This window comes from Adiantum capillus-veneris, chromosome 19 (genome assembly GCF_014529385.1).
Source record: "Adiantum capillus-veneris isolate H3 chromosome 19, ASM1452938v2, whole genome shotgun sequence".
Lineage (NCBI taxonomy): Eukaryota > Viridiplantae > Streptophyta > Polypodiopsida > Polypodiales > Pteridaceae > Adiantum > Adiantum capillus-veneris.
This window is the reverse complement of record NC_140949.1, coordinates 153,032,728-153,045,459: the sequence shown is the minus strand read 5'-3', so window position 1 is coordinate 153,045,459 and position 12,732 is coordinate 153,032,728. Positions and strand designations below refer to the sequence as shown.

Genomic DNA, 12,732 nt, shown 5'->3' with positions numbered 1-12,732 from the left:
TTGTCGCAATCCCTTGATGTAGTAGCAGTCCTTGTTTTGATGTCCAGACTTTTCACAGAAGTGGCAGTAAACCCGAAGGGGGCATTGGGATGAGCTACACCAAACCATAGCTTTAGTCTTCTGCTAAGACTTGAGCTCTTCTAGCTCGCGCTTGATCTGTTCCAATGCCTCGTGATGTGGAGGCTTCTCCTGTCTAAGAGAGAAGGACCTCTCTTCCTGAAGAGCTCGCTGTAACTTTAGGGCTTCTTCCAGTTCCGTGCGCAAAGAAGTTAATGGATCAGAAGGATTTTCCAAAAACACAGAGGGGGTCTCTACCTGAGGGGAGTTGGTGAACAGCTTCCTAGCTTTCTCTATCTTAGTAGCAGCCGCAACAAACTCCTCCAGAGTGGCGTCTGGTCGGAGACTCTCTCGGAGTTTTTGCTGGGAAGTTTTACGGAGAGCCTTCTCTACACATTTCTTGACCATGAACTCACCTGGTGGTTGAGGAAGCTTGGCCACGAGAGACTTTGTTCTGGTCACGAGCTTTGCAAAGGTCTCATTTGGCTGGACCATCAGGTTTGCCAACTCATTGAGGACCTTCTCCTGGAAGTCCCCTGGTCTGAAACCTTCACAAAACTATTGTCGTAAAGTGACCCAAGCTGCAAAGTGGTTCTCTGCAAACTGACTGTACCACTTGTTTGCTAAACCATCCAAGGTTGATAAAAACAGCACCAAATAAGCATCTTCTCTATTAAGACCACGACCTCTACAGAGAGATACAAACCTCCTTGCATGGTCGTCTGCATCTTTTGAGGAGAGTCCCTTGAAAGCAGGAACTTGATGTTTACCTTGGCCAGAACACTGGCCAACGCCTCTATGGCCTCTTGCTCTAGAGCCTGTTGCTCAATAGCTTGCTGTAACAAAATGGGAGAGAGCTTTACTGGGGAAGGTGACCTGGAAGATGTAGAACCGGATGGAGGATAGGATGATGCCGTATGTGAAGGTATGGGTGATGAGGTTGGTAGACTTCTACTAGGTACCAAGGGTTGACGTCTTCTGTTGTAGTACTTCAGAGGACTTAGTAGTGCGCTTTGACGCTCTAATGACCGCCTTGTATGTGTCATGAGTGACCACAAACTGAAGCAAGCTTTGGGCAAGAAGACCTTTATATGGTTGAACACAGGTCTAGACTCTACTAGACGAGGGCAAGTGACTAGACCACCTGGCTGGACCAGGGACGAGGAAGGACTAGACCAGGGACGATATCTTGGTTGAACCGGGGCGAGAGAGGACTAGACCAGCAGGGCAAGAGACTAGGTCAGCTAGAGTAAGTTGAAACTGGACCAGGAGGCTGCACTGGGCAAGGCGAAGTAGGCGAGGCTAGGTAAAACCCCGCTAGCTCTTGGATTTGTACCTCAACAGAGAGTGAGACTTCAGTTGAGGTCCCACCGGGCGTGCCACATATGAGAGCACCTGTAGCGCGGATAGTGTGTCGTGCTCTCTATAGTGGGTGTCCTCAGTGCAATGTGCGTGAGATCTCACTCAAAACAGAATGAAAAGAAAGGAGACAATAGATAACAGCTGATCAACACAGAGGCACATCAGCAGACCAGAACATACGGACTCGACTATCTCAAAAAACCGATACAGACTCTGGCGTGGCAACACACTCAACTCCAACCCAGAACTTAGGTACAATTGGAGTGTCGAGGCTCAGATATGCAGGGATAGTGCAAACGTGCTGTTTGTATAGACTCACTCCTCCAGACGACGACGCTGGACCATATATGAAGATGATCTCTATGACCCAACAACTACTTCTCATGTCCAACCATAAAGAGCCACCAGCAGCTCATAAATGTCAGCCATCTAAGTCTATCTCCAAACTGAGTGGTGGTGGTGACTTGGCCAGAATGTCCACTAGACCACCATCGTATCCCTGCCACTTGTCGTTGCCCAACCCAGAGAGTCCGTCCAGTGTGAACTGGACCAGACCAATTGTACTAGCTGTGTGTTCTGTGAAAGTGACAGTGTAGCCTGGTACAACCATGCTGCCAATTCAAGTGAAATGAAGTTGGCCTTGGCTCCTCTGTCGAAGAAAATCAAGGCTTCTTGATCTTTCACTTTGCCCCAAGCTCGGCAAAGTTCTGTACTTTCATCAATCAGGCTTGGGTCAGTACCCATGCAATCTGGCACCAATCCTGCTTTCATCTTTCGTTTTTTGCCACGTTCCTCTGCTGCTCTAGTACTCTCTATCCTTTCTTTCATGTGTCCTTGCTGTGCCTTTTTTGGGCACTTTGCGGAGATGTACCCTTGTTCCTCGCAACCAAAACACTTCCCCTCTTTCATATAGTTAGCCCTTTCTCGAAGTGTCAGTCGGGGTTGTGTATTCTTATTGTTCTTTCCTTGGGAACTCTTATTCTTTCTACTTTCTTTGTTGGGAGGTCTGTGGGGTTCTTTGAGTCAAGATCTATCAGTGGGGTAAGTCAAATTTCCCGAATGTATCGAGAAACCCCGTTTCATGACCCATTAATTCTTGAATAGAATTAGACTTTTGTTCAAGGCAGTAGTCTCGGATCTCTGTAGGGAGTCCTCAACAAAACTGCTCAAGCTGTTCCTTAAAAGTGACCTTCTTAAATGAAGAGATTGGTAGAAAAGAGTCCCAAAACCTCTCGCAATAAGCGCCCAAAGAATCTCCCTTGGTCATTCAAAGATGGTTCCAAGCGGTTCTTATATCCCGTTCGTACTCCCGGGTTAGCCAAGAAGAAATAAAGAGCCTTTTGACTTTCAACCACTTGATTGGAGCTTCTTTCCTCAGAAGAAGAGTGAACCACCATGTTCGAGCATTTCCTTTGCGAAAAGATGCAGCCCTCCTAATCTTGGAGTGCTCTCAGTAGTGCCCTCCAGAGAAGGCTATGTCAAACTTCTGGATGAGGGCCAAAGCCCTCAGAGCATCTTGGAATCTAGAAAAGGCTTCAAATTTTATTGATTGTCCACCTTCTTTAAATTCTTTCACTTTCTTGCTCTTGTCTTCGAGGAAGTCATATTGGTTGGCTTTGTAGAAGTGCTTCTTCTTTGCATAAAACATATGGTCATCGGAGTCCGAAATGTAAGATGATGACTGCTCCATAGAGCTATCAGAAATTGGACGGAACTTGAGTTTCTTTGCCTTTTTCTTGCCCTTTCCAAAGCTTTGCTTTTTTCTTGCCCTTTCCGAAGCTTTTCTTTTTTCTTCGCTTTTTGCCTTTTGTGTCCTCATCGCTCGAGTCAGAAGAGCTAGAAGAACTATTAGAAGAAGAGGAAGAAGAAGAATTGGGTAGTCCTTCAAAGCGTACACGCTTCTTCTGCTTTCTTGCGGATGCAAAAGAAGATTGACGGTCCAAATAACCAGGGTAATCAATCCCCTTCTTGCGCTTTTTCACTTGCTTTTTGGATTGATTTTGCGTGTCCAAAAATTGGTTGATCTGAGTCTGAACCACCTCTTGAAGTTCTTGTTCTGTAAACATCCTTGGAGAAGGAGGTTTCTTGAGTGCCGGTTTGATTGGTGATTCGGTGGCTTTCTGCCACTGAGTGTGCACTTCAGCGATGATGGACTACTGAGACAACTTTTCTAAACTGAGGGTCTTTCGCAAATTTAATCATCTGCTTTGTGCACTCGTCAACCTGCTGTCGACGTTCCATCTCTTGAAGTTACTAAGTAGGCCGAGGTGGCCCATACTCTTCCTCTGTTAATTCGTTTAAATCCTCTGCATGGTGTCCTCCTCCTCCCTCATTAGCAGATGTAGAAGAAGTCGACTAATTCTTTTCGGAATCCATAATTGTCGTGAAGTAAGGGATCGGATTTCCCGGTAGAAGAGAAATCGGCCGTGCTCTGATACCACCATAACAAACTTGGACACCCAAGGTCAAAGTTCTGCCGCGACACAGCAACAATTCACTTCAAATTAACTGACAGAACAAAAGAGAGACGACACGGCCTGCCGTAGTTCCGTTCCAAGAGGTATTGGGCCCAAAGAGTGGTGCCCCTTTTGGTATTTATTTTTATATTAATCTATGTGAAAAGTACAATTGAGCCCGCGGGTGCTCGCTCTCAAACTCTGCGTCTAGATGCTCTGAGAAGTGAGCCCCCTTGGGTCACTTATAAAGGTTTTACAAGGGTTGCTAAATGTAGAGCCTCAAAAGCATTAAACTTCAAAAGCAATGTCTCCCAAAAGCTAGCATTGCCAAAAGCAGCCAGCGGAAATCAAAGAAATCGCGGAATCGTGGAATTCCGTATAGTTTTTCCACGGTAGCAGCCAACGCGTTTTACGAGAGTCCGTACAACAGCCACATCAACGTGCTCTTCGCTTCTTATTAATGGCGTGTAGGCCCCTTGACAAGGGTCCATAAGTTGGACATGCCACATCATCAGTTTGTGACAACCTCTCTACATAATCATGCCATGCCTGTGGGTCCTCAATGGGTGAGTCTGGGCGGGGTTCTCTAAGAGTTCGCCATGTTGGCGCACTATCAGTATGCATGAACAGGTGGTAAAGCTCAAGCTCCTTTGCCTCCTCGAAAGCACGCTGTTTGCGGCATGGAGGGTCTTCATTTGTCGTCTAGCCTCTTGCTTTGTAGTTTTCCCAAGAGCTATTTGTGCTCGTAGGGTGTGGTAAAGCTCTCGACACTCATCATCACACCAATGGTTTTTGTGGTAGTCTCGGGGTGGGGGGTGGGGAGTTTCCATACGGTGTGAGTAGTGTGTGAAAAGGAGCTGAGGGGTGATTTGTGTAAGATGGATGAGCTGGGAGATGAGTGTGGACAATGGTGCGGATGGGTCAAGCCAAAAATTGCCGCATGAACCTTTGTTGAGTGTATGGCCTAGTTATTGTGTGAAGTGGATGATAGAGTGTGGTGTAGGTGTAGCTGATGCGTGGGAGATGGTGGCTCCAGTGAAAGAAAGAGAGAGGTAGCATGGCCCGGTCCGATAGGGATAGGTGGGATGGTGAAAGAGCTATTGAGATGTATAGCCTCTTGAGATTCCATAATATAAACCATTGTACTCCCCCCGTATGTGGCTCCATTTGGCATGCATGTCAACCCTCCAGATGCATGCCAAAGTGCCATCCTGTTATATATATCGAGACGGTGTTGAGAGCCCAATCTGAGTAAATGGCGTCCATAGGCAGTCTCTCTCTCTCTCTCTTTCAGCCGGGCTATAGGGGAGGGCTTCCCAGAGGAGTGGACACAGCACACCATAGTGCCTATCCACAAATCTGGTGACACCATGGACCCAGGGAACTACAGGACTATCATGATTGGCCACACGATGGCCAAGCTATATGGAGTAGTACTTGAGGCACAGCTCAGCTGCTACGCAGAGATCGAGGGTTTACGAGCTCCAGGCCAGGCAAGTTTCAGACGAGCTTTCTCCACCACTGATCACATCTTCGTTCTGCGCTGCCTCATTGATGGGGCAAAGGCGCGGAAGAAGAGGCTTTACTGCTGCTTTGTGGATTTCCGCAAGGCCTTTGACACAGTCCCACGCGAGAGACTCTTCCAGCGCCTTCATAGCATTGGGGTACCAACAGAGATGATTTGGGCCATATATGCTCTCTACGAGAGGGTGATGGGTCGAGTTCGTTGCCCAGGCGGTTTTTCAGAGACCATTGCTAGCACCATTGGTGTTAAGCAAGGATGCCCACTCTCCCCGACACTCTTTGGGCTCTACATCGACGAGATCTCCGACTACATACTGCGAGCAGGAGGAGAGGGGAGCGACTTGGCAGGTACTCCGGTCCACATCATGTTATATGCTGATGATATTGTGTTGATTTCAGAGTCACCCGAGGGCTTGCAACGCCATCTTGAGGCCTTGGACGAATTCAGCACACATAGGGGGTTGACTATGAACCTTGGCAAAACCAAGGTTATGATCTTTCACACATCCAGTGCAGTGAGGAGCGCTGCCACCTTCACAGCAGCAGGAGGACAAGTTGATGTAGTCACCTCCTATGTCTACCTTGGCATCACATTCACCAGCCTACCAGGACCCTTCACTACGAGGCAGGCTGCTGCTGACAGGCTCACCCGAGGATATGCAGCTCTGGCCATGCTAGAGCGGAGATGCCACCAGGCACACTTTCAGGAGCCCCGCACGAAGGGGTGGCTTTTCGACACCTTAGTCACCCCGGCCTTGATGTACTCGGCGGCAGTATGGGCACCAGGATTGAGAGCTGACCAGTGGACACAGCTTGAGAGGCCACAGGTATGTATGATCTCACGCTTGCTCCGCAGCAAGAAGACAGTGCCACATGACATTATTAGAGCCGAGCTCGCCACACCACCTATGGTTGTAGAGGCACTATTCCAGACAGTCCGCTTCATCTAGAGGATGAGAGAGCTACCTCCTGACAGACTTACTCGTAGAGCATTTGAGGCAGCTATACAGCTATCAGAGAGTGGGCATGAGAGAGCATGGTACTCACAGGTCAGAGCATGGTTTGAGGGACACGGTCTTGACATGGAGAGCCTACCACCATTCCAGTACGACCCCCACTCACCATATGTTCACCTCTCTCGCAGTGAGAGGAACTTGGTATTGAGACAGGATCTGTGGCAGCTATACACTAGGAGAGTCTGGGAGTCACCTGGCTTGGGGACGAGGATGTCAGATTACAGAGACCAGTTTCTCACCATATTGTCTGGGGGGTTCATACAGAGACCACGCTACATGGACACATATATGCCACCTAGCTCACGGGTGGCGATTGGTCAGCTGAGAGTGGCTTCACACAGGTTAGAGATTGAGATCGGGAGACATACTGGTGTTCCCAGGGAGGAGCGAGTCTGCAGAGCCTGCACAGAGGAGGTGGAGAGTGAGGAGCACTTTGTATGTAGATGCAGAGCATACACTGAGATCAGAGGCAGGTATGAGGCCTTATTCAGAGGACAGCCCACTCTCCGAGAGATCATGGACTCTCGAGATCAGAGACAGCTCGGACGTTTCTTACTAGAGATACAGAGCCATCGGGACACACTACTACAGCCACACACAGCTACACAGACAGAGGGGAGACAGTCGCAGCTCACAGACTTCTTTCAGAGGATTGCCGCCCCTCCCTCACCAGACACTCAGAGGGGAGTGACTCCCACAGGCGGAGGTGAGCCGAGCTAGACGACGACCACGAGTCACAGGCTACAGGGGCGCGAGCTCCCACCACCGATAGATCGAGGAGATCCGAGCCCGGGAGCGCCGTGCCACTGAGGAGCGAGTGGCTCAGATGAGGGCCGACCCGACAGCTTTCATCCGGGTAGCCTTGGCACCAGACCCGCCCATGTACCACATCTTACATCCCCCCATTAGTACAGGATGGAGCTAGATAGCTTGATGCATTCTCATGATTGTACTACCTTGAGCATATAGACATGCATATACCCCTAGAGATAGAGCTCCATCCCTCCTCAGATACTCCACTACCTACATTTAGTTCAGTTTTGTATCAGTTTTGTTTCATTTGTCTTTCCGATAGACGGATGACATACACACCATGTACATTTGATTTGTCTCATAGGCCGATTTCGGCCTGACATAGACGTTAAAAATCTTTCTTTCTTTCTTTCTTTCTCTCTCTCTCTCTCTCTCTCTCTCTCTCTCTCTCTCTCTCTCTCTCTCTCTTGCTACTGCTGCTTTGCATGGGCAAAAAAGGTGTGCCAAGTTTCGATCCTTGTTCAAGTGCCAGGTCATTTTGACCAAGGATCTTATTTAACTTTTGGAGCTTAATGTGTTGGTTTGAGAGGAGACACCTATTTTGAGCCAAAATGACTCAAGAAGTAGAACACACTGTGTACCTAATTTGAGAGAAGTTTAAGCCTCAAAAGGGTATAGACCAAAACAAAGAGGAGGTTCATGCTTTATAAAAATAAGGAGGTGAGGCGAGTAATGTTTGGGTGGTAGCACAATTGTGGTTTCAAATGATGACTTCGTTTTGGTTTAAGATTATATCTTAAGGTATTTGTAGCCTGTATGCTCCTCATTGGTTCTTGTTGGGTGACCTTGTTGGGTGACCTTGTTGCAGCCTATTGGAGCATTAAATGCAGAGCGACTCTCTGTTTATAAAGAACGGTATTCACAGGTAAGAGAGCCCTTGTTTATATCACACTTCTGCAAAAATCTCTTATTTTCACCTATAGCTGATTTTAATATTCATTAATCCTGATTCTTGGCTTTGAAAGATGGTAGAGGAAGGTGTTCCTGATCATCCATTCCTTTATGGAACGCACTATTCTACTCCAGGGTAAAAGTACAAAGAGATTTGAGTTTTATACTGATGGTTTTTCTTGGGCTCTTAGAAATTTTCTTATCTCATCATCTTGTAACATTTGAGCTAAAGTTAAGGAGTGGTTTTTTTTCCAGTTATGTGCTCTATTGGCTCGTCCGTTCAGCCCCTGCGCACATGCTCAGACTTCAAGTAAGCAATGATCAATAAGCTGGAAAGTGGCAATATTCTTCAAGCTGGTTTCAAATTAGAGGGGTTTTGAGCAGAGCATAGAGTGCCATAATCAACACTTGAACTTTTTGATGAAGATGTTAAAAACTTTTTGTCAATCCATTATAACTAGCAATCCTGATAATCCATAATAAGTTTGTCATATCTGGTTGTATCAGAGGTTACCCCCTCCCCCCCACCCCGGGGCAACACACACACACACACACACACACACACACACACACACACACACAGAGAAAGAAAGAAGAAAGAAAGAAGAAAGAAAGAAAAGAAAGCTTTATTTACGTCTACTAAAGGCCAAAGTTGGCCTATGAGACCAAATCATATATAAAAGTGGTGATCTGGGTGTCGGTAAAAATGAGAGAAAAGAAAGAATAAACTGACTGTGCCTATTGTGAATGAGTATGAGAGTGGGTGGTAGCTCCGACTCTGCGGACAGTGGCTACCTTGTGTGTGCAGCATAGCAGTATAGGCACGTGTGTGTAGCTCTGGCACAACAGAAAATGACTACACAGTATAATACAAGGCCACATGATGGTGGGCAATGTCCAGCTAAAAGCATACTATAGGGGGTGGATGGAGAATGTCATACATAGGGGAGGGTGGTCGAAGAGCCTCTTGCAGCCTGGTGGTTCAATGCATAGATGCATACCTCATCTCCAGGTGGTGCTGATGGAGTGCCCGTATCCTCAATACCTCGTCATGATGTGGTCGCTGTCTCAGACAGCCAGGGACTCGTGGTCTACGATGCGCTCTATGGGTGTCGGCCTGCTGAAGTGTGAGCCCGCTCGTGTGAGTCGGAGGTCTCTGGCTATACACCTCTCGCTGGAAGAACTGTGTAATAGTCTGCTGTCTACTCGCACCTGCCTGCTATCGTGGCTGTAGAATCTGCTTACGCATGCTAAAAGCAGTGGTCAGGAAGCAGCCTAGCTGGATCTGATCACTCCTCGCTATACACTGCTGGAGTGTATCCTCTATGCCAAACTGAACTCTGAGCTCCGAGTAAGCTGGGCATCTCACCATGAAGTGCTCCTCGCTCTCCACCTCTGTATGACAAATGGGACATATACGCTCATCTCGTGGTATGCCTTTGGCTCTTCCCCTCTCAATCTCCAACTGGTGCGAGGATACTCTAAGCTGCCCAATGGCCACCCGAAGGTGATGTGGCATATATCTCTGCATGTATAGGGGGGTGTCAACGAACCCCTGCTCTGATAGCTGTAGAAAATGCTCGCGGTAATGTAGCATTTTCGATGGTAGCTCATGTCCTGGGTCAACCCATGTTTTCTGAATGTAGGTGTGCCATATCTCCTGTCTAATGACCCTATTTATCTCAGATCGTGTGAGGGAATAGGTGGGGGCCTGAGTGTCGTACTGTAGTGGCGGCAGTCTATCAATATCCAATCCCTGAGAAGAAAACCAATCCCGTGTCTGAGCATACCATGAGGTCCTATCCCCTGCCAATGCCATGTCCTGTGATGCCGAGAAGGCTCGGTATGCAATACGATCTCTGTCCATGCTCTGAAGTCTGTGCAGCATGCATACAGTCTGAAAAAGTGCCTCAACCAGCATAGGTGGTGCAGCAAGCTCGGCTCGAATGATGTCATGTGGTATTGGGGGCTTGCGGCGAATGAGTCTAGAGATCATGAGTATCTGTGGTCGCTCCACTAGACTCCATACAAAAGCATGGGCCCCATATCGCAGCCCCATACATAAGGGCTGGTGTGACCAATGTATCAAACAGCCACCCCTTTGTACGGGGCTCCTGAAAGTGTGCCTGATGGCACTGTCTCTCCATCAATGCTAGTGCTGAATACCCTCTAGTGAGTGTCTCTAGCTGCCCGTGCCATCGAGAATGCCCCTGATGCTGCTGTGAAGGTCACGCCAAGGTAAACATATGACCCTGTAATCTCAATGCTCCCTCCTGCTGCTATAAATGCACTCTGCCTCCTGACCTGTGCTGAAGTATGAAAGATAAGAACCTTGGTTTTACCAAGGTTCACTGAAAGCCCTCGCTGTAAGCAAAAATCATCAAGCGCTGAAAGATGTCGCTGTAGCCCCTCAACAGACTTTGCTACTAGCACTATGTCATCCGCGTAGAGCAATATGTGTACTGTAGTCCCGCATATCTCCACTCCATCTCCTCCTCTGTGATGAATGAAGTCCACAATCTCATCAGTATAGAGTCCAAATAGTGTAGGTGAAAGAGGGCACCGCTGTTTCACCCCAATGGTGTCAACAAGAGTGTCTGATATACCTCCTGGACATCTGACTCTGCCAGAAACATGCTCATACAATGCATATATCCCCCAAATCATCTCCTCACCCACACCCAGATCCATCGGTCGTCTGAATAACCTCTCTCTAGGTACTGTGTCAAAAGCTTTGCGGAAGTCCACAAAGCAGCAATACAATCTCCTCTTCTTCACTTGAGTCTGATCAATCAGACATCTAAGAGTGAAGATATGGTCTATGGTAGAGAAAGACCGCCGAAATCCTGCTTGGCCTGGAGCTCTAAGACCCTCCGTCTCGGCTAGAGTGCTCAATGCCTCCTCCAATACTGCTCCATATAACTTGGCCAGCATGGGCCCAATCATGATAGTGCGATATGTGCCCGGGTCCATAACATCCCCTGACTTGTGGATAGGCACAATGGTATGCTCTGTCCACGAGTCCGGGAATCCCTCTACTAGAGCCCTGTTGAAGAGGTGAGCAATAAGTGGTGCCAGGGTATCTCTCCCATAAATCAAATGCTTTGCCTGTAGTCCAGACTGATCTCTGGCTCGTCCATGCCGGAGGTGTGAGATGGCTCTGCTCACCATATGTGATGTAAAGAATGATGCTGTAATCAGTCGTGGTCTCTATGGTGTGGGTATAGGTGGCTGCCCTGGTATCTGGTAGAGGCGCTCTGCATAATCATGCCAAAGGTGAGGATCATGTATAGGTGTCGGGCGACCTCGCTCACGGATGCGTCGCAAGGCCTATCCACTATCTCTACTCATGAGCAAGTGATATAACTCCCAATACTGATGTTCTTCCCATTCCCGCTTTTTACGGCGGATAAGGGACTGCATGCGCCTCTGTGCCTGTCTGTGTGTGATCTCGCCACGAGCCTCTGCTGCGCGAAAACCTCTGCGGAGCTCCTGGCAATCATCATCATACCAGCCATTTTGTGGCATAGACCCCACTCGAGATGGGTGTGAGTGCTATGAGGAAAACTATGGAGAGCTGAATCATGGAGAATCTGTGTGAATTGTGTGGTAAGTGTGTCTAGTGGGGCATGAGGGTCAAGAGAGAGCAAGCGTGAGTGGAGATGATCAATGTAGACATGTGAGAGTTCATGAGTAAAGTGGATCGTGGTGTGTGTGTAGGAGGTGGATTGTCAAGTGAGACGGAGGATGAGAGTGCAAAGCTAAGAAAGGTGTGGCCAGCTCCCAGTGGGCAGCGTCCAATACTGAATGACTGTAATAAGTGTGCAGCAGATAGAGGTCCCAAGACGTAATCCACAGTGCTCCGGCTCCCCCCTCCTCCATGTGGGAAGCAAGTCAGTCCGGTAGAATCTGGCCATCGATGCATCCCGTTATAAATAACGAGATGGTGTCTGCTGCCCAACTCTAGAAGGTGTCTACCATATCCTGTGGTATCCTGGCTGTCGTCTGAAGATCTGCCGATCCCCATCTCCTCCGGGTCAATAGTCCTCATAATATCGGGCTGCTCCATGTCATATATCTCACACTGTCTGGTCTGGGTGCGGCCGTTGAAGTCCCCCACGAGGAAGACTTCGCCGAGTGTGGAGTAATGTAGGATATCCTCCGATAGAGACGCGTATGGGGAGTCACTATCTCTGACCTGTCTCACACCCTCCTGACCCGCGTATCTAGATCCACGTGGAGGAAAATAGCAAATGGCTAGATAAATCCATCTTTGATGTGATATCTCCAGACGTACCCATAGATATCTGGCCTCCTCATCCCTGCTCATGATCTGAATGTGACTCTGTAGAGTATGTCTAAATAAAATAGCCACTCCCCCCGACCCTCTAGCTGTACTCTGGTGTGTAGTATGCCGGAAAGCTGACTCCCACTGGAATCCGGTAATACGAGGTAGTCCCCTCTCCGGGCTCTCATGAGTCTGTGATACATATGAAATCATGCCCCTCCATGACCTCCTCTAGCATGTCTGGCCGCGTCCATAAAGAGCCATTGTAGTTCCATACTGCTCCTCTAATCAATATCTGCGGTGGTACTGATGTCTCATAGGCCGC

At 48.3% G+C, this 12,732-nt stretch overlaps 1 protein-coding gene and 1 pseudogene across 4 annotated transcripts in view; one reads left to right on the top strand and one right to left on the bottom strand.

Moving 5' to 3' along the window:
• Positions 1-12,732, top strand: part of LOC147435098 (uncharacterized) — a 256,763-nt gene that overhangs the window by 90,364 nt on the left and 153,667 nt on the right. For all 4 annotated transcript variants that reach the window (XM_086491450.1, XM_086491452.1, XM_086491451.1 and 1 more), the window contains 3 exons: positions 8,037-8,093; positions 8,194-8,255; positions 8,375-8,429. In XM_086491450.1, the coding sequence (XP_086347576.1) occupies positions 8,037-8,093; positions 8,194-8,255; positions 8,375-8,429 (174 nt within the window). The remainder of the gene's footprint in view (positions 1-8,036; positions 8,094-8,193; positions 8,256-8,374; positions 8,430-12,732) is intronic.
• LOC147435102 (uncharacterized) lies at positions 9,021-10,786 on the bottom strand (annotated as a pseudogene).